Source organism: Candoia aspera, chromosome 13, assembly GCF_035149785.1.
Source record: "Candoia aspera isolate rCanAsp1 chromosome 13, rCanAsp1.hap2, whole genome shotgun sequence".
Taxonomy (NCBI): domain Eukaryota; kingdom Metazoa; phylum Chordata; class Lepidosauria; order Squamata; family Boidae; genus Candoia; species Candoia aspera.
In genome coordinates, this window is record NC_086165.1 from 19,918,279 (window position 1) to 19,937,403 (window position 19,125).

General features: G+C 46.7%; 1 protein-coding gene across 1 annotated transcript in view; it reads right to left on the reverse strand.

The window, feature by feature from the left end:
• Nucleotides 1-2,723: 2,723 nt before the first annotated feature.
• MEGF11 (multiple EGF like domains 11) overlaps nucleotides 2,724-19,125 on the reverse strand; it is a 307,153-nt gene continuing 290,751 nt past the window's right edge. Inside the window, exons 18-19 of the mRNA XM_063314383.1 lie at nucleotides 9,253-9,459; nucleotides 2,724-5,022 (exon numbers count right to left, since the gene is read on the reverse strand). Of these exons, the coding sequence (XP_063170453.1) occupies nucleotides 4,862-5,022; nucleotides 9,253-9,459 (368 nt within the window). The 3' untranslated portion in view covers nucleotides 2,724-4,861. The remainder of the gene's footprint in view (nucleotides 5,023-9,252; nucleotides 9,460-19,125) is intronic.

Below are 19,125 nucleotides of genomic sequence, written 5' to 3' on the forward strand. Positions count from 1 at the left end.
AGCAGCTTTCCCACCTCCCCAAATACTTAAGCTGTTTTTACTGGATGATCCTGATGGACAAAGGTGTTCTGGATGAACAGCTCCATCAGCCACTTTCCTCATGATGCAGACACCCATGCCAAGAGGATTAAAGACAGGTTAGGGGAGTCAGTGGCCCTGCCTTAACTTGAGGGCCACGATCCTCCCTTTTTTTGGCCTCCAAATTTCTTGGGACTACTGACAGTGTTGCAAAATAAAGCTAGACAGAAGGGTCTACTTGGGAAGAAATCCTCCTGGACTGAGTAAGGCTTGGTACTGAGATTACAGCCATCCCTTTCTTCCCCCCTTTTAAACAATTAGGACTTTTCATTGATCAGTATAGAGATGCTTCCAGGCTTAGAAACAACTACGTTAGAAAAATGCAACAGAGAGAAATTCAGTTTATTTTTTTAACAAGGTATGTTACCTTTGTCTGGTCAACAAATATTACAAATACGTCTTGCTTTAAAAAAAGTATTGCCATTACAAGGTCTCTATTCCTGTTTAAAGGAACGGGTCTGCTCTTCAGTGCCTCCTGCTGGATGTAATGCACTTTTTTCCCCTACGTGTTCTCAACCCCTTTACTTTGGCCCTCCTGGTTTTCCAAAAAGCCGTAGGACACTTAGTTACATAGTGCAGCAGTCTCAAATAAGCATAAACATTCCCCTGGATCTTCAGCCATCCTGCTGGAGAAAAAGTTCGGTGTTACCTGAAAACTTGCATACCCTAAATGGAGATTGCCCATACCTTGCATCCATGCCTCCATCGGAGCCGGTCTGACCCTGGGCATCCCTGCATCTGTTTGCATGTCTTCCTTTGAAAAGTGCAGCAGTCCATATTCCTGGCTTTATCTCGGTCAGTCGGTATGTTAATTTCCAAGTCAACCTAATTGTGAAGTTTCCCAATTTAAATAAAAGCCTTCACGGAGGACTTTTCCCACTGCTAATTCTGAGGTAAGATTTTTTTTTTCCCCCCTATACATGTATTTAAAATATATATCCCTACAGGTCCTACAAAATAAAGTTCTACTTTTTAAATATATTTTTGGATAAGGCTTTCTTGGAAAGTAAAACAGCTATTGCCAATAGATCATTTTTTCCCCATGCACACATGCAGCATTCGTGTAAATAATTACATTTCCTCCTCTGCCGAGAAAAAAAAGGATGTCGTTCTTCTAAAATCTCACCGGGGTGCGTTTTTGCTCCATCCGCTGAGCTGTGCAGAAATCCACCCTCTCCGTTGCTTTGGAATTAGAAGGCCTTCTCCGCCCACCCCACCCTCCCACCAACAAAGTCCTTTGCGTTCATTGAGGAACTAAATTTCTACTCCGTTTCCAAGCATTCTCTCTGCCATGGTACAGAACAAGCAAGGTGACCTTGATGGACGTATGCAGAACCATTGCATAGGCAAAAGGGAATGGAACTTTTTTGTTTTAAGTCCAGAACAACAAGGTAATATTTGGAAGTGGCTCAGCAGACACCTCCCAAATTCACTGCAGTATGAGGAGGAGGAGGAGGAGGAGGAGGAGGTGCAGCGCAATCAGACCTGCAAGATTCTGTTATTAAAGCCAGTCTCTATAAACGTAGTTTTAGCTCTCCTGCAGAGCCAATTTCCTTGTCTGATCTACCTAGTGGAGGTGACTCCCATATTAGTTCTGAAGATGGTCTAGGCTAAAATTCCACCACCATCAGTCCAAGGCAAGCAATCTGTGGAAGGTGTCTTCTTCTGCCATGATAACTTGCACAGCCTGAGCCACGCACTTGATGCCTACCTGTCCTACCAGTGCAGTTGTCATAACTTTGGTAGCAAACCTAACTGGGCTGAAACTCTTCCAATACCTGGGAGAGTCTGGTAGCATCTTTCCCAGCTCACAAGTTTTATTCCAAGGTACAAGCTTTGTGAGCTCACGAAGCTGGTGCCTTGGAATAAAACTTGTGAGCCGGAAGAAGTGCTACCAGACGACTCCTGATTGTTTTGCTACTGTAGACTAACATGGCTGTCCTTCTTCAATGTTCTAATACCTGTTACCAACCAGAGCAGAAATCCAGTGCTGGGCTCTGAAGAGGTGACTCTTGTCTCTCCAGATGGACACGCAGTGGGGAAGAGGGTCCTTCACCTCTCCCTCCACTTGATAAGAGAAGTGAACAACCCCATTCTTCCCCTCAATGGCCTTGCAGGTTCCCTAGGCCAGAGGTCTTCCAGCTAATGTGGGAGCATCTCTAGGTTGCAAATAGGCCTCGCTTCATCTCCCACCCTTTCACTTTTTGACAGTTGATGTCTATGCCTCTCCTTGAGTGACCTGGCTTGTCATCGTGTTCAGGGAAGGTCAAAACAGCTGTTTTCACAAAAACAGGGAGCAAGAGTTGGACTAGATGATCCTTGTGGTCTGTTCCAACTTCACAGTTCTATGACTCGGTGATCATATCTTTTTCAGGGAGCTGAGGAAGCGCCATCAATCAACCAGAGATCTCGGGGTCATCAAGCCCAGAATTTTCAGTACTCCGCTCTCCCAGATGCTATGCCCCAAAACCCCAACCCTGGCAGGCTAGTCTATGCTGGTGGTAGCAACTCTGGCTGGCAAATATCCAATTCCTTACATTCTCAGCTGTTATCTTGCCATTCCATATGCAATGGATTATCCATCTGGGGTTTGTAACAGGCCCCTGACCCATCTAGCTACATCTTCTGTATCTTGCACAATCACCAAATCTAGCAAGATCCCTGTGTTCTCACATGAGATCTCATGTGATTTCAGACAGGAATGCAGAAGCTCTAATCAGTTTTTAATTGAGTATTATCACACGAAAGGTGATAAAGGTGCCCACCACCTGAAAAGGCTCATTGACCCCTGCTTCATGATGCTCATAATACATTCAGGAGCTGCATTCTGTTATCCAATTTATTTCTGATTAAATAACATCCTCAGTCTATCAACCTGGATAATAGAGCTATCAATAGCTGTGATTGAAACCTACTTTAAGAACCTGATCATCACGCAAAGGCATTCTGCACAGCAGGTCTTATACGTCCCATCATGTTTTTGCAAGCGATTCTTTCGTTTTCCTTTCTCTTACAAACACCACTCAGTTGTGCCTTAATGGTAAATGGACATTTCTTGGTGAAAGGCAGCCTTTTTGCTACATTAGCACTTGCCAGATAAAAATATTATCCAATATCAACATTAGATCATATCCAAGAAGATCCTCACGCAAATCATGAGCATAGAGCCAAGCTGAAGTTCAACTGCAATCTAACAGTGATTGCAGATAGAATGTACCTATGATACAGAAGCAATCTTCCGGAAATGGTGTGTAGTTGATTTTGTTATAATAGAATGGTTTGAAGGAAAGGCATAGCTCAGTTATAGAAGTCTGCTTTACATGCACAAGTTCCCAAGTTCTACACTTGGCATCTTCAGGAAAGGTTGGGAAAGATCTCTGCTCAATGCCCTGAAAAATTACTAGTTGGTCTGTAGACTACTCTTCCTTGTCTGTGTTTTCCAGCTGTGTTGGACTTCAGGTTCCATCATCTCCATCTAGCATGGACATTAGTCATACTGACTGGGGGTGATGATGAAATCCAGCCTTCCCTGACTTGGAAACTGTTTTTATGTATGGATTGAATTCCCATAATCCTTTGGCCAACATGACAATTACTGATAATTCTGGGAATGGAAGTCTACCAAGGAACCAAGATCAAGGAAGGCTATCGTAGTCCATCTCCGCTGCAGTACATGAGCTTGAAGAAAGATGCTACCAGTGTCCAACTCAGGTTTAGAGTGGTCCTGCTTGTTTGGATAAGGCCGTTCTTGAGCATTATTTATGTACATAATCCTTGGTGCATCACAAGCACTCCATCTTTGTCAGGGGAAGTACCAAGAAGTGTGATTAGGAGTCCCTGGCTATGCTCTGACTCCTGTGCTTTAGTTCTGTCCAGCCAATCTCATATCCATTTCATTGCAAGGTAAAACAAACACTTTGAGATTGTCCACACTGCCAATGCCACCTGAGAATAGATGGGCATGGACTTGGTTGTAGATTAGTGTTGTTCAATCACATCTCCTGAAGATGGATGGATGGAGACCAGCTCCTAAAGGTGGACCAATGGATGCATGGGGTAGGCAGGGAGCAGACAGAAGTCATGCTCAGTAGAGCAAGCTCTTATGAACTTACCCTTCTATAAACTCTGTAGACCAAGAAGAATTTCTGAACTTTTTGCACCCATGGAAAACTTTGGATTCTTCATGCCATTTCATTTAGAGTAATACACTGTGGGATGAAATAGTATCTGGCTATGCTGGCAGCAATTTTCTAAAGCACCTTATTTCTGGGTTCTTTGAAGAAGTACTTCCTTGACCACACAGGAGGCTTCACAACACATCCCAAAATCTATCTGAAAGTCATGTCTTTTTTTTTCTTTTTAGAAAAGAATTCTTTAAGCAGGTGATAATATAGTACAGATACAGCTATAAGAACTTGCAGCAAGGGGTTTTCCTCACCTCCCTCTCCCTCCATTTTTTTAAAGCAAAACCAAATCAGGGAATGCACATGGTCCAGGGCTGAACTTGGAGATAAATGGCTTTCTGGTGTCTTCTTTCTGCTGTTGTATGTATAGGAGCTTTCTTGGTTTTCCTGCAAATTGTATAAAATTATTTTGTCAAATAAAGAGTTTCATGCAGAAGCAAGTGGGCCCCAACAATTGTCCCTAAAGGTTCTTTGCGTTGTGTTCTTTTCCTCCCATCTACAGCAGGATAAAACAGAAAAGATTGTCATCTTTGTTGTGTTTGAGAACAATGCTCACATGGCACGTGGTTGGGATTGGGACATCAGAGTGGCTGGGCCTTTTAAGATGGCTTATCCCAGAGTGTCCCATGAGTTGGGCTGTGTCTTATCGGGACAATGTCGTAGTGGCTGGGGATGTGGCTGTTCTTGGGCAGATCATACGGATTTTGGATGTAACCAGCATTGTGGATGCGGATCTCTTGCACCACGCTGACGGTGGGCTCTGTGGAAAGAATGACAGGGAGAGATTGTTGGGGGCCCATCAAGCATCTTTGCGAGACATGCTGAGCATCAACACGGCTCAGTGACTCCCTGCCTCCCCAGAAGACATAGCAAATAACCCAGACACATTTTGAAAATCCCCCTCTGGTAATCTGTTCAGCAGGTGGTTCCCAGGATTGTTTTCCTTCTACATTTGGCTTTTCAAAAAAAGATGGACCACTGAGGTTCCCCATTTTGGACCCTCCCTCCAGGCCAGCAGGAGCTATGGAGATGCTTAAGTGGAGTGACCCCATTATGCATCATTCCTTCCTTTATGTCCAGAGGGTGGACAGGAGGTGACAACAGAGGGGTCTGCAGGAAAGGGAGTCAAAAGTTAAGATGGACACCACAATCACGTGGTTGAAGCCCCACCCTGTTTTACATGTATTGCAATGTGCATTTTTTGCAATACATGTTTAAAAAAAGGGGGGGGGCTTCAATCACATCATTGTGGCAGCCATCTTGACTTTTTGATTCCCCCCTTCAGGCACTCCTGTTGTCACTTCTCCCTGTCAACTCTAAATTACCCACCTGGATTTGGGTGACCTATAAAGTCATGGCTGAGACATATAAACCTGCTACAAACTAGAGTACCAATTACAGTGAGAATGTTTCTAACCATAGTTTAACTCATGGTTTAGGATCACACACTTCTACTATGCTCCTGCAACTGTGTCCACTTAGTTTATCAGCTCCAAAGCACTTTTAACACTTTTGGTTTCCAATTCAGAAATCTCAGGAATTGTGCTCAGAAGAGGCTGAAGCTCCTGAAGGGAGTGACCAAAGTACAGTATAATTAAGAACTTCTTAACATCTCTATCTTGGATTATATATTTTTACTTAAGAACATTGTTTTTATTGAATTTTAATCTTTATTCTAGTTTTATTGTAAACCGCCCAGAGTCGCTCTTTGAGAAGGGTGGTGACTAAATTCAAAATATAAACAAGCAAACAAACAAATACATGCTAAGACACATTAGGAATTCAACTGGTTGCTTTTTGCTGTCTGGCTATCAATGCTCATGGATTGAGCATAGGCAGACAAGAGATTACTCCATTAATGATATTTTATTCCCACATTGACTGGATCATGCATTGCACTCAGTAACCCATGGCTTATTAAACCAACTGGCTGGGTTTGCACATACAGTAATGTTAAGCCGTAGGAGCATGATTTATGAACCACAGTGGGCCAGTTTACAGCACATGTTAAACTGAACGAAATAACCCATTGAATTTGAACCCCCTGTCTCCTTGCCAAAGAAAGAAGAAGCGTAACTTGTTCAAGATGTCACATTTGCACCCTCCAAAATCTTCAGAACAATGATTAGACACTGAATCAGCCTTTTCTATTTTTACATCTTTTGGGGGCTGCTGGGTAATTTTTAAAAAGTATGATTTGGAGAGAGCTAGATGGGAACATAATCATAATACCAGAGACAAGAGACCTTCCTTTAAAGCAATGTTTCTCAACCTTGGCAACTTTAAGATGTGTGGACTTCAACTCCCAGAATTCCCCAGTCAGCATGCTGACTGGGGAATGCTGGGAGTTGAAGTCCGCACATCTTAAAATTGCCAAGGTTGAGAAACATTGCTTTAAACCACAGTGGTACTCAAAGAAGAAATCCTGACATTAAGCCTGGGAGTTTGATTCCCATGTCTGGCCATTTGAGGCAATTCTGCAGAAGTGTTTGAGAAACACACCAAAGAAATCTGTACTTGCAACGTCCAAGATTCTCAAGCCCCACTTTTTGCTGATTTTAAATAAACCTGTTGAGGTTGTGGGGGATGTGGCTATATAGATATACAGGGTCTGTGAACACAAGTTTCCTAAAATCTCTGCAACCCAAAGAAAACAGAAGGAGAGGCTGAATATGCCTTCCCAAACATGCATCAGCTCATTTTTTGTTGCTTTGCTAATAAAATCCCAAACTGGGTGTGCTGAATATGTGTCAGAAGAAAATTGCATATAGTAAAACTATATTGGGATGTTTTGTTCCCATTTATATATTACAGGGGTTTCCCCAATACAAATATCTCCAGGAAATGGGAAGTACTGTATATATGCCATCAGATGACTTACAAGGAATAGTTTAAAAAGGAGAAGTCTATAAGCATAACAATAAAATCATAAAAGATATAAAACACAGAGAGGAAAACAGTAGCATTAAATGGCCTGGGAAAATAAACCTGTTTAAAATTCTCTCCTTAACACTAATAAGTGTTTTGTTCAATCATGTCTGATTCTTAGAGACTGCCTGGATAAGTCTGCAGTTTTCTAGGCAGCATTTTCAGAGGTGGTTTGCCATTGCCTCCTTCCTAGGGCTGAGAGAGAGGGACTGGCCCAAGTCCCCCAGCTGGCTTTGTGCCCAAGGCGGGACTAGAACTCTCAGTCTCCTGGTTTCTAGCCTGGTGCCTTCGCCATGACACCAATATATATACAGTATTATCATATCATATCATATTTATTTATTTTTCAAATTTTGCCACTGCCCATCTCCCCCCAAAGAGGGACTCTTTATATTTCGTGTATAATCTGATATTATATATATTATATATGCAGTAATATAATATTTTATATGTATAAAATAAGGAACAGTCTTCCTTAAAATCCAGTGTCAATGTATGAGGGCTCTGATACAGAGGAATCAGAATGGGTTATTAGTCCAATGGCATTACCCACATTCTATCGTCATTGTTATCAGCATCAGCATCTAGTATTGTTACCGTGCAACGATATATATATTTAACATATATATTGATTTGTAGTTGTTGGTATTTGAACAAAGTCATAAACTTGTATCTGTGTCCACATGCCCTGAATCTCTGGATCAGTGGTCCTTAAACTGGGGTTAATAACTCCCAATATAAGAGCAGCACAAAGGGAGAAATTTGGGCATATCCTGGGGGCAATGGAGCAATTAGTAACTGCTTGTTTGTGAGTGGAGGATCCAGCCTGGGGCTCCCCCTGCTGAGACCCTTCTGCAAAACAAGAGAATCTGGGGGTGTTTTGTGGGGGTAATGACATTCTCTGAGACCTGGAAAAGGGGTCAGTGGGTCACCCAGTTTAAGAGCCACTGCTCTAGATGGCTACGAATGAGTAGTACGAGGGGTGGTCTGGGGTGTGATAGTTTGAAGGTGCTGCTCCTTACAAGCCTCTTTGTGACACCCTTCGACAGAACCACCCTTGGGTGGGTGTCCATGGGGTGGTGGTGGCGGTCATCAAAAAAGTCACAGTGCACACACAAATGCCACGATGCACTTAAAAAGGGGAGGAGCTTCAATTGCACGATCAGGCTGCCATCTTGCAGTTTTTTACACATTCTCCATCTCTTAGCCCAAAGGGAGACACAGGGGGCGACCTCGGTCTCCCAGGGGATGAAAGAATCCACACCCTGCCAACCTGCCTGTCGTGGGCAGTGAGAATAACCTGGGGAGACAGGAGGAAGCGCCCCAGGCCAGGGCAACCATCGGACAAGAGATATCTCAGCCCGAAGAAGGAATGGGGGTGTGGAAAGCGTCTCAGAAGGGCCCCTCCCAAGTTCCCTGGAAAGCAAAGGCAATGGAGGGGGAAGCACTTTTAAACTTGCAAGACCCTGTTACTGTGACCTTGCAATGTAGGTAGTGTTAGTACTCACAGTTGTGGCCTCCTGTCTGAACTATCTTGAAGGGCTGGCGTCAATCTTGCAACTCTCCTACTCTCTAAGAGAGGCAGAAGATCCCACTTGGGAGTTGTAGAAATGGCCTCCAGCCCCTGCGGGCACACCTCTCTCTGCTGAACAGCTCGCTGTGACACCAGCAGCAAGTGGGTGTGCAAACATCCAATTTACAGAATGCCATGATGCAGCTAACCCAACATCTGGGACAGAATCTGGCAGTGGTGGCCTCTCCCTGCAGAGGTGGGCAACCCTGGCCTGGGGCACATTGGGCCCTTGGAGGCCTCCTGGTTGGGCTCCTGGTTTCCTGCCTGTTGGGGCAAGAGATACCCAACGCCTCCCATGTCCACCCTAAAAGAGGCTATAATTCAACCGAGAGAGAACCTCTTCTGGCCCTCAAGCACAGGCAGACGGAAAACCCTGATCCTGCGGATGTGCCTGGTCAAGCCCACTTTCTTGGCCTCACGGCCCAGTCCGGCCCTGGTTGCCCACTGCCGCCTGCCCGTTCCTTAAGCAGCTTTCCTCCAGGGACTCACCAACGTCGTAGATGTTTTTGTGAGCGGGCGAAGAGGTTGGCATGTCCAGATACGACGCGTCCCGGTGGGCAGGAGACTTCATTTCCACGTAGCTGTTCTCGGGCAGTTTGCGGGTCAGGATGGGGGGATCTCTGATGGTGGCGTAGGGGTTTTCGCTGCTGTTGAGGGAAGAGTTGCTGGAGCTGCGGGCCGACTGCTTCGCGTAGTCTGCAAGACAAGAGCCGGGCTTGGCCTCTTAGCGGGCAGCAGCCACCATGCCTCCAGGGAGGGGGAGAGGACGGGGACCTAGCCCTCAACGCACACAGCACGGCAACCCACCAGTTACGCCTCGGGAATGTCCGAACCACTGTCTCGCCAAACCATCTGCTCATCCAAACTCATGTGCAAGTCATTTCCTGAACATTTGGTAGGAAGAAAAACAGCCCTTCAGTTCCACAGCTCTCACGGTTACAAGGGTCTCGTTGTGACGGTTATGTTACATTATGCGCGCACGATGCATCATCCCGACCCCCCCCCCTCTTGGAGGAAGGCGCCACATAATGCGTCAAGGAGCATGCACAGTCATCTCCCAGGATGCCCCCAGAGATCACTGCCAAGCAACTGAGCTCGTGGTTGGGGTCTGTCAGCCGTGAAGCATCCCAGGAGCCCAGCATGGACTCCAGATGCAGCACGTTTTAGAATTCATTTCTCTCTCCTGGGGAGGTCCAAATCAGCGTTACTGCAAAAGCAGCTGGTCTTCTGATGGGAGTGGGTTTCAGTTCAGCTCCTTCTCGACATTAAAACATGCGCAGAAGGAAAATTCCTTGCTAGTGATCTCCGCAGGAGGATAAAATCCTATTTTTATTTTATTTCCTCTTTTCCCCAGCAATGAGACACCATTTCCCCCGCTATTTTCCTCTCTTCACTCCTCAAAGCCCGATCCACGGATGGCACTTCCATCTGTAGGCACATGTCTATAGAAGCTTGCACTACTCTGCAAAGCATGGTGTTTAAATGTAACGTTATTGTTATTCCATCAAGACATCACACAGCAATTTAGCATCAGCCAACAGTTTTATCATGTACAAAGGGGCAGTTGCTTGCAAGCATTAGACTCAGTGTAGTAGGAGAGCCTGCGCGAGCTCAATCACAAGGGGGCCCTGGAGCTGCTTAGACGTCTTCCCTGCAAGGTTCAGAACAGTGCTCGGAATGGGCCTGGTTTCTCAGGGGGCAGCCAGAGAGACACGTCGCACCCGCATTAGCCCTTTCCCTCCTCCGTGACCAGCACTTTAGGCTTTTCTTCCCAACTCATGCCCTACTGCTGGAATTTTTTAATTTTATTTTTTGTTGAGAAGCAAGCATTTTAGTGACGAATTTGGATGCATATTTTTTGCACCGTCCTGGCCAGGTGTTCCTTCATTCATCCACGTCTTCCCTTCCCTTCACTTCTTCCTCTTGTTTAAACTTACCACGGAATGAAACATATATCCATTTTTCAAGTGCTGTACAGATAGTCCTCGCTTAACAACCATTTGTTTAGTGATGGTTCAGACTTACAACGGTGCTGAAAAAACCGACTTACAACCAGTACTCACACTTACGACCATTTCAGCATCCCTGCAGTCACGTGATCACAAATTGGGCGCTTGGCAACTGATTCACATTTATGACTGTCGCAGCGTCCCGTGGGCACGTGATCGCCATTTTTGACTTTCCCAGCCGGCTTCTGGCAAGCAAAATCAACGGGGGACTGCGTGATTCGCTTAATGACCATGTGGTTCACTTAACACCCACAGTGATTCACCTAATGGCCGCTGCAAAAAAGGTCATAAAATCAGGTTGGATTTGCTTAATGACCACTTCATTTAGCAACTGAAATTCCAGTCCCAATCGTTGTTAAGCGAGGACTATCTGTAGGAGATGGTTGGCTTCACTCTCAACTTTAACCTGTCTTTCTCCCTTCCCTTTCCTGCTCACTTTGAAAATGGTTTGCAACTATTTTCTTTGCTTAATGCTTGCTGTATGGAAAATTTAATCAATGCTATTGATCAGGGTCACTGATGGGGAGTGAAAAAAGTCAAGATGGTGGCCACATCTGCAGAAAGGGCAGCTACACTGCCTTTTTTTCACATGTGTTTGACATCTTGACTTTTTTGAACCACCCCCACTGCAACCCCCCCCCCACTTTAGGGTCCTTTTAATGAACATTGGTGGTTTTGGACCCTCTGTTTTAGTTTAAAGCAGATGATGAGCCCACCTAATTTGCAGTCTGAGAACTTGCACTCAAAATATAACTTGATTTGGAAACATTATATTCAGCACTTCTAGTTTTTTAAAGTTTCATTCACGGCGGTCCAGACCAAGGAGGTTGTGCAGAGGGAGGGTTCAGTAAGTGGTTTGCTTACAACCCAAGTGGTTTGTGTAAGGAGAATCCAGGGACACCAGTTTGATTGAGGTTGGATATTCAGACCACGAAATGGGGATTCTGGGTGAACGTGTACAGTCCTTCAGAAATGCAGAGTCTTGCCTGGGAAGGGACTGCAAAGGAGCAGGGCAGCTGCAGAATGCCTTTTCGGGGACATGCTGCCCATCTTTTGAAGTCGGCATTTACAAGGACAACAAGGGATTTCCTTCGCTGATTGTATCTGTAGGTGCTTGCTTTGAAGAACTGCCCTCTGAATGTGTGACTGGTTGAATGCTGCCCAGTGATCTTTATGACTGTTCAGCTTGACTCGTTCCCAGGCCTGGCCCAACATGCTAAAGCCATGCTTGAGGCTGGGCCTTAAGACCAGCCCCTTCCCGTCCCTTCCCCTCTTTGGTACCAGCTGTAAGGAGCGATAGTTCCAAAAACTTGAGCATGGGCCCCAGAGACCTGCAGGTGTGACCAAATTGCAGTGTTTAATATGACACAAGGGGGAAATGATTAAATACGTGGCTGGAGCATAATTGTATCAACTCTATTAAAGTAAATTCAATGTAAATGCAAATGAAATGAATCCAAGTTCTTCGAGCTTTGATTCACCTTGATGCACTGTTGCCAGTGTGAGAGACAGTTTGGTCTAGTGGTTAAGGTTCTGGGCTAGAAACCAGGAGTCTGTGAGTTCTAGTCCCACCTTAGGCACGAAAGCCAGCTGGGTGCCCTTGGGCCAGTCCCTCCCTCTCAGCCCAAGAGCCAATCAGGCGTGATAGGAGAGCTCTAGTCCCGCCTTAGGCACGAAAGCCGGCTGGGTGCCCTTGGGCCGGTCCCTCCCTCTCAGCCCAAGAGCCAATCAGGCGTGGTATGAGAGTTCTAGTCCCGCTTTAGGCATGAAAGCCGGCTGGGTGACCTCGGGCCAGTCCCTCTCTCTCAGCCCAAGAGCCAATCAGGCGTGGTAGGAGAGTTCTAGTCCTGCCTTAGGCACGGAAGCTGGCTGGGTGCCCTTGGGCCAGTCCCTCTCTCTCAGCCCAAGAGCCAATCAGGCGTGATAGGAGAGCTCTAGTCCCACCTTAGGCATGAAAGCTGGCTGGGTGACCTTGGGCCGGTCCCTCCCTCTCAGCCCAAGAGCCAATCAGGCGTGGTATGAGAGTTCTAGTCCCGCTTTAGGCATGAAAGCCGGCTGGGTGACCTCGGGCCAGTCCCCCTCTCTCAGCCCAAGAGCCAATCAGGCGTGGTAGGAGAGTTCTAGTCCTGCCTTAGGCACGGAAGCCGGCTGGGTGCCCTTGGGCCAGTCCCTCTCTCTCAGCCCAAGAGCCAATCAGGCGTGGTAGGAGAGTTCTAGTCCTGCCTTAGGCACGGAAGCCGGCTGGGTGACCTTGGATCAGTCCCTCTCTCTCAGCCCAAGAGCCAGTCAGGCGTGGTAGGAGAGTTCTAGTCCCGCCTCAGGCACGAAAGCCGGCTGGGTGCCCTTGGGCCACTCCCTCTCTCTCAGCCCAAGAGCCAATCAGGCGTGGTAGGAGAGTTCTAGTCCCGCCTTAGGCACAAAAGCCGGCTGGGTGCCCTTGGGCCAGTCCCTCTCTCTCAGCCCAAGAGCCAGTCAGGCGTAGTAGGAGAGTCCTAGTCCCGCTTTAGGCATGAAAGCCGGCTGGGTGCCCTTGGGCCAGTCCCTCTCTCTCAGCCCAAGAGCCAATCAGGCGTGGTAGGAGAGTTCTAGTCCCGCCTTAGGCACGAAAGCCGGCTGGGTGCCCTTGGGCCAGTCCCTCTCTCTCAGCCCAAGAGCCAATCAGGCGTGGTAGGAGAGTTCTAGTCCCGCCTCAGGCACAAAAGCCGGCTCGGTGACCTCGGGCCAGTCCCTCTCTCTGGCCAAGAGCCAATCAGGCATAGTAGGAGAGTTCTAGTCCCGCCTTAGGCACGAAAGCCGGCTGGGTGCCCTTGGGCCAGTCCCTCTCTCTCAGCCCAAGAGCCAATCAGGCGTGGTAGGAGAGTTCTAGTCCCGCCTTAGGCACGAAAGCCGGCTGGGTGCCCTTGGGCCACTCCCTCTCTCTCAGCCCAAGAGCCAATCAGGCGTAGTAGGAGAGTTCTAGTCCCGCCTTAGGCACAAAAGCCGGCTCAGTGACCTCGGGCCAGTCCCTCTCTCTCAGCCCAAGAGCCAATCAGGCGTGGTATGAGAGTTCTAGTCCCGCCTTAGGCACGAAAGCCGGCTGGGTGCCCTTGGGCCAGTCCCTCTCTCTCAGCCCAAGAGCCAATCAGGCGTGGTAGGAGAGTTCTAGTCCCGCCTTAGGCACGAAAGCCGGCTGGGTGACCTTGGGCCAGTCCCTCTCAGCCCAACTTGGTGCAATGTAGACGAGCCTCCTCGTGGTGCACCCTGGGCAACATGACTCGTCAGGGCTAAATAGTCTACACATCTGGCTGCTGGACCTCACAAGGATTTCCCAGCAAGAAAAAAGCAGCATGAACACCAAACTGCTATGCCATGTGATTGAAAAAAAACTGTTGCCAGTGAGGGCAAAGGTACAGAATGCTAAACATGTGCATCTCCTACCCTTCCCCAGAGAGAAGGTCTGGGAGGACCTTATAGTAGAATTGGGACTCTTCTGGCATACAGTATTACCTGGAAGTTTTAATTTGGTTTAAGAATAAAGTTTTCCCCAAGAGAATTTGAATGATGGAGGGAAAGCAGTACTAACGGCCCCATATTGTACTTCAGAAGAATTCCAGATTCATCATTCGGATAAAGCAGAAACTCCAGGGACAGGAGTTGAGGATCTCCTAATTTCTCCGCCCCTAAAAAACTTTTCAGACTGAAGTTCTGTGCCTGAGATATGCAAAACCAGACCTTCATTATTCTCCACAATTATACCTACACAGGATTTCTGCGTTTTGCCTAGACGGGAATGGAAATGGAAGATCAGTGTACTTTCTATTTGCCGAAACAAGAGATCAACCATACATGTTTCTTCATCCCATAAATGCTGGATGTAACCAGAAAACTGAAATTGCACATGAAGCCTCATCTGAACACGGATGACCTCCTTCCATATTTTGATTTCACCTGTAGCTGGGGCAGATCTCCATGGCTCTCCATCACATACATCTCCTTCACTCACTGGTTTTTCTAAAACTAGCAGGTCTCTAAAAGAGCCCATGACAATTAATCCAGAGAATCTGATTTAAGGAAGCTCCTCCCTTGGCGGTACACAGGCAGTTTGGTGTAGTAGGTAAAGGTGCTAGACTAGGAGATTCAAGTTCTAGTCCTTCCTTAGGCATGGATGCCAGCTGGGTGACTTGGGACCAGTCCCTCTCAGCTCTAGGCTGAGAAGCTCAGAAACATCCCAGAAGTAGATACCATGAAACTCCTTCTGAAAACGTTGCAAAAATCCCTGCATGGGGTTGTCCTTGTAGTCACCGGAAACCCAAGCGTGACCCAATGGCCATAACAACAATTCCCTTGGTTATTTTGATAGTTCACCCAAGGAATGGGGTAAGAAGGAATAGCGAGAAGGAGGCGGCGGCCACCGGCAAGACATAAACTGCAAGAATACTCAGAGGTCATGCACGGGTTGGAGCACATCCTTAGGCTGAATAGTTTTCAAAGCTCTTGAAACATACTCCTTTTTTATTTCAGTTCAAAAAGAAGGCCTCAAGAAAGCGAAAGCTTGGATCTTCTTTGTAACTAAAAATAATTCAACGCTTATGTGAACTGAGAAATCTCACTGTTTCTCGCGTCTGTTACAGGCTGCTACCAATTCTTGAAAGGGCCTTGCTGGGTGGAGGAATTACTTGTCCCACCAGGAACATCAGAAGATACTTTCTAGCAATTTTGAGCATCCACCACTGAGCTCATGACTACTGTATATCCAAGCTAGATGCAGCTCCTCCACTTCGTCAGGCCTGGAATCAGGGGTGACACATAAAAAGCAGGCAAAGCTTTGATCATGGCCACTAGCTTGACTGTTTTTACCATACCCTGCAGACACCCTTGCTTGGAATGCGCAAGCTTTCTCTCAGCGGCAGTATCAGAAATGCTGACTTTCTGTGTGCAAAATGAGTTTGTGCGCACACACTACAAAAAGTGCTGGAGCTTGGACCACTGCAGGGCCGAGGAATTCTGCTTGTTTTCATTTCCAGCTCTCATTCTGTGTGATGAAAGAGAAGGTGTTTCTGAAATTTATTTCAAAGGTGGGAGTAAAGCTCCTGCTGTTATTAGGGGTGTGGTGATCTAGATCAGTGTTTCTCAACCTCAGGAACTTTAAGATGGGTGGACTTCCACCTTCAGAATTCCCCAGCCAGCACAGAAGCTAAAGTCTACACATCTTAAAGTTCCTGAGGTTGAGAAACACTGACGGTTTATGCGTACCTGGTTTTCATGGGACAATCCGATGTCCACCATTCAGCAGCTTCTCTGGCTTCTCATATTTCCATTCGCTCTCCGACTTTAGAAGCGAGTAGTGGTAGTATTCACGCTGCTAACTGGAAGCATGACCTTGAGACATGGTCAGAGAATTTCACCCAGTGTCTCTACCCCTCACTTCATAGGAACATTTGAAAAAGCCCTGTGGCCCGGCATGGCTAGCACCTGCAAGGCTTGAATGCACATTCAGAATCTGGCTGAAGAACACACACGTCATATTTAGAAAAGGGAACTGGCGGCTTTGGAAGTGTATCTCCTTCTCCAGAAAACCAAAGCCAAGCTGAGCTGGAAGAGCAAACGAGCATCTGGGGAGGATATTCCCATATTCTGGGAAACGTGTGCTTGTTTCTGGCCACACCCACCACAGCAACCACGTTATGAATTGCCAAGCAACCCCAAATCAGCTCTTTTAGGAGAGCGCCCTATCGCTTGCTCTCAGAATTCTAAATGAGCAGAGGGACTCCCCCCCACCCCCAAAGTTGAATGCCATTGGGTATTGGACGTAGAGACTGCTGCTGTGGGCATCTCAGGGATTTAGGAGATTGCCTCCCTGGTACCTCAAGCACCACCATGGAAGAAATGCATGACGTCAGTGCAATTAGTAAATGAATAAGCAATACTGAGTTTTAAAAATCTGAAAGCAAAAGCGGTCCACCAGCAGGCTTTCCAGATCATAAAGTATCCGTGCAATGCTATTGCATTTACTCTTTCTAAATGCTACTTATAAGACTCAGAGTAATGAAGCATTCCTTTCCAAGATACTATTCTGAAATTGTGAGAAGTTATGCAAATTTTTAAAGTAGGGCAACTGAAAGAGAGAAGGAATTTGTCCCACGAGACATGGGTGAAGGGGGATTCAGGTTGAAGCTTATTCTGAGGCTATGCACCAGTGTTTTTCAAACCTGGCCACCTTAAGATGTGTGGACTTCAACTCCCAGAATTCCCCAGCCAGCATGTTGAAGTCTACACATCTTAAAGTGGCCAAGTTTGAAAACACTGATGTAGAGGGTCTTCAGAGACGACTGCAAGACCATGGAAAGTAGTTACACTTTTGTTTTCGGTAGAACTGTGATAGGCAATGCTCTGAGGCATTTGGAGAGCAAGACCCAACTGTTTTGCTGCAACCAAATGCTGGCCGTGGGTACCTGCTGGCTACGGACCGCCTGATTGTCCACTACTTTCCAAACATCAGCTCTGGCTGGGTCACCTCTCCTGCCCGGATTGTCCACTATGGGGATCGTTTGCCATCATGAGATACTACAGTATACCTTTGAAGTCTTTTCCCAAAGCGGATGAGATCTGATGACTATTCATCTCACAAGCATCTGCACAAAAATGAAAAATGCATAAATATTTTATGCAGACCGGATGACGAAGCAGTAATGCTTGCTCCCTCTGATCTTGAGTTGGGAGGTGATGGTGTCTGGTCTAAGGCCAGGCCCTACCTGCTTGACAGGTTGGGAGAGGAGATGTTGGGTTGCTCTTTCTCAGCCAAGGCCAGGAGCAGGCAGGTGGGAAGAAGACCCCAGCTGTCAAGAAGCTACGCAAAGTCATCGGGGTGCTAAGCAGTAACCATTCTACAAGCCATTGTCTCCTTCTTTTAGAGCTACTGAGAGCATGGAGAAATCAGAGGGGAAAGAGGCAAAGTAGGTGCCCAGATCTGAGTTGTCTGGAGGTTGTCTGAATGCATTTGGGGAGGGAACGCTTGTTTCCACAAGATTGCCACCATCTCTCACTTCCAACAAGTCATAAGAACAGGCTCACTTTGGGACTCCATTTAAGCTGTTTCTCTGGCATGAATCTTCAGCAAAGGATTGTTACCTTGTCGTGGTGCTGGAGCTTGAGCACCTCAATGATGCCATGAGCTAAACCATGAAGGGCCACCCAAGACAGGAAGGTCATGACAGAGAGGTCAGACTAAATGCGATCCCTGGGGAAGGTAATGGCAACCCGCCCCAGTATTCTTGCCGTGAAAACTAAATGGATCAGTACAACCAGAGATACGTCGGTATACCATCGGAAGATGAGACCCCCAGGTCGGAAGATGGTCAAAATGCTACTGGGGAGGAACAGAGGATGAGCTCAACTAGCCCCAGACGTGATGACGCAGCTAGCTCAAAGCCGAAAGGACGGCTAGCGGCCAACGGTGCTGGTGGTGAACGGCGAATCCGATGTTCTAAGGATCAACACACCATTGGAACCTGGAATGTAAGGTCTGTGAGCCAGGGCAAATTGGATGTGGTTATTGGTGAGATGTCAAGATTAAAGATAGACATTTTGGGCGTCAGTGAACTGAAATGGACTGGAATGGGCCACTTCACATCAAGTGACCACCAGATCTACTACTGTGGACAAGAGGACCACAGAAGAAATGGAGTAGCCTTCATAATTAATAGTAAAGTGGCTAAAGCAGTGCTTGGATACAATTCAAAAAACGACAGAATGATCTCAATTCGAATTCAGGGCAAGCCATCTAACATCACAGTGATCCAAATATACGCCCCAACCACAAATGCTGAAGAAGCTGAAGTAGAGCAATTCTATGAGGATCTGCAGCACCTACTGGACAACACGCCTAAAAGAGATGTTATTTTCATCACGGGAGACTGGAATGCTAAGGTGGGCAGTCAAATGACACCTGGAATTACAGGTAAGCATGGCCTGGGAGAACAAAACGAAGCAGGACATAGGCTGATAGAATTTTGCCAAGACAACTCATTCTGCATAACAAACACTCTCTTCCAGCAACCTAAGAGATGGCTTTATACATGGACTTCACCAGATGGACAACACCGAAATCAGATTGACTACATCCTTTGCAGCCAAAGGTGGCGGACATCTGTACAGTCGGTAAAAATAAGACCTGGAGCTGACTGTAGTTCAGATCACGAACTTCTTATTGCACAATTTAGGATCAGACTAAAGAGATTAGGGAAGACCCACAGATCAGCTAGATATGAGCTCACTAATATTCCTAAGGAATATGCAGTGGAGGTGAAGAATAGATTTAAGGGACTGGACTTAGTAGATAGGGTCCCGGAAGAACTCTGGACAGAAGTTGGCAGCA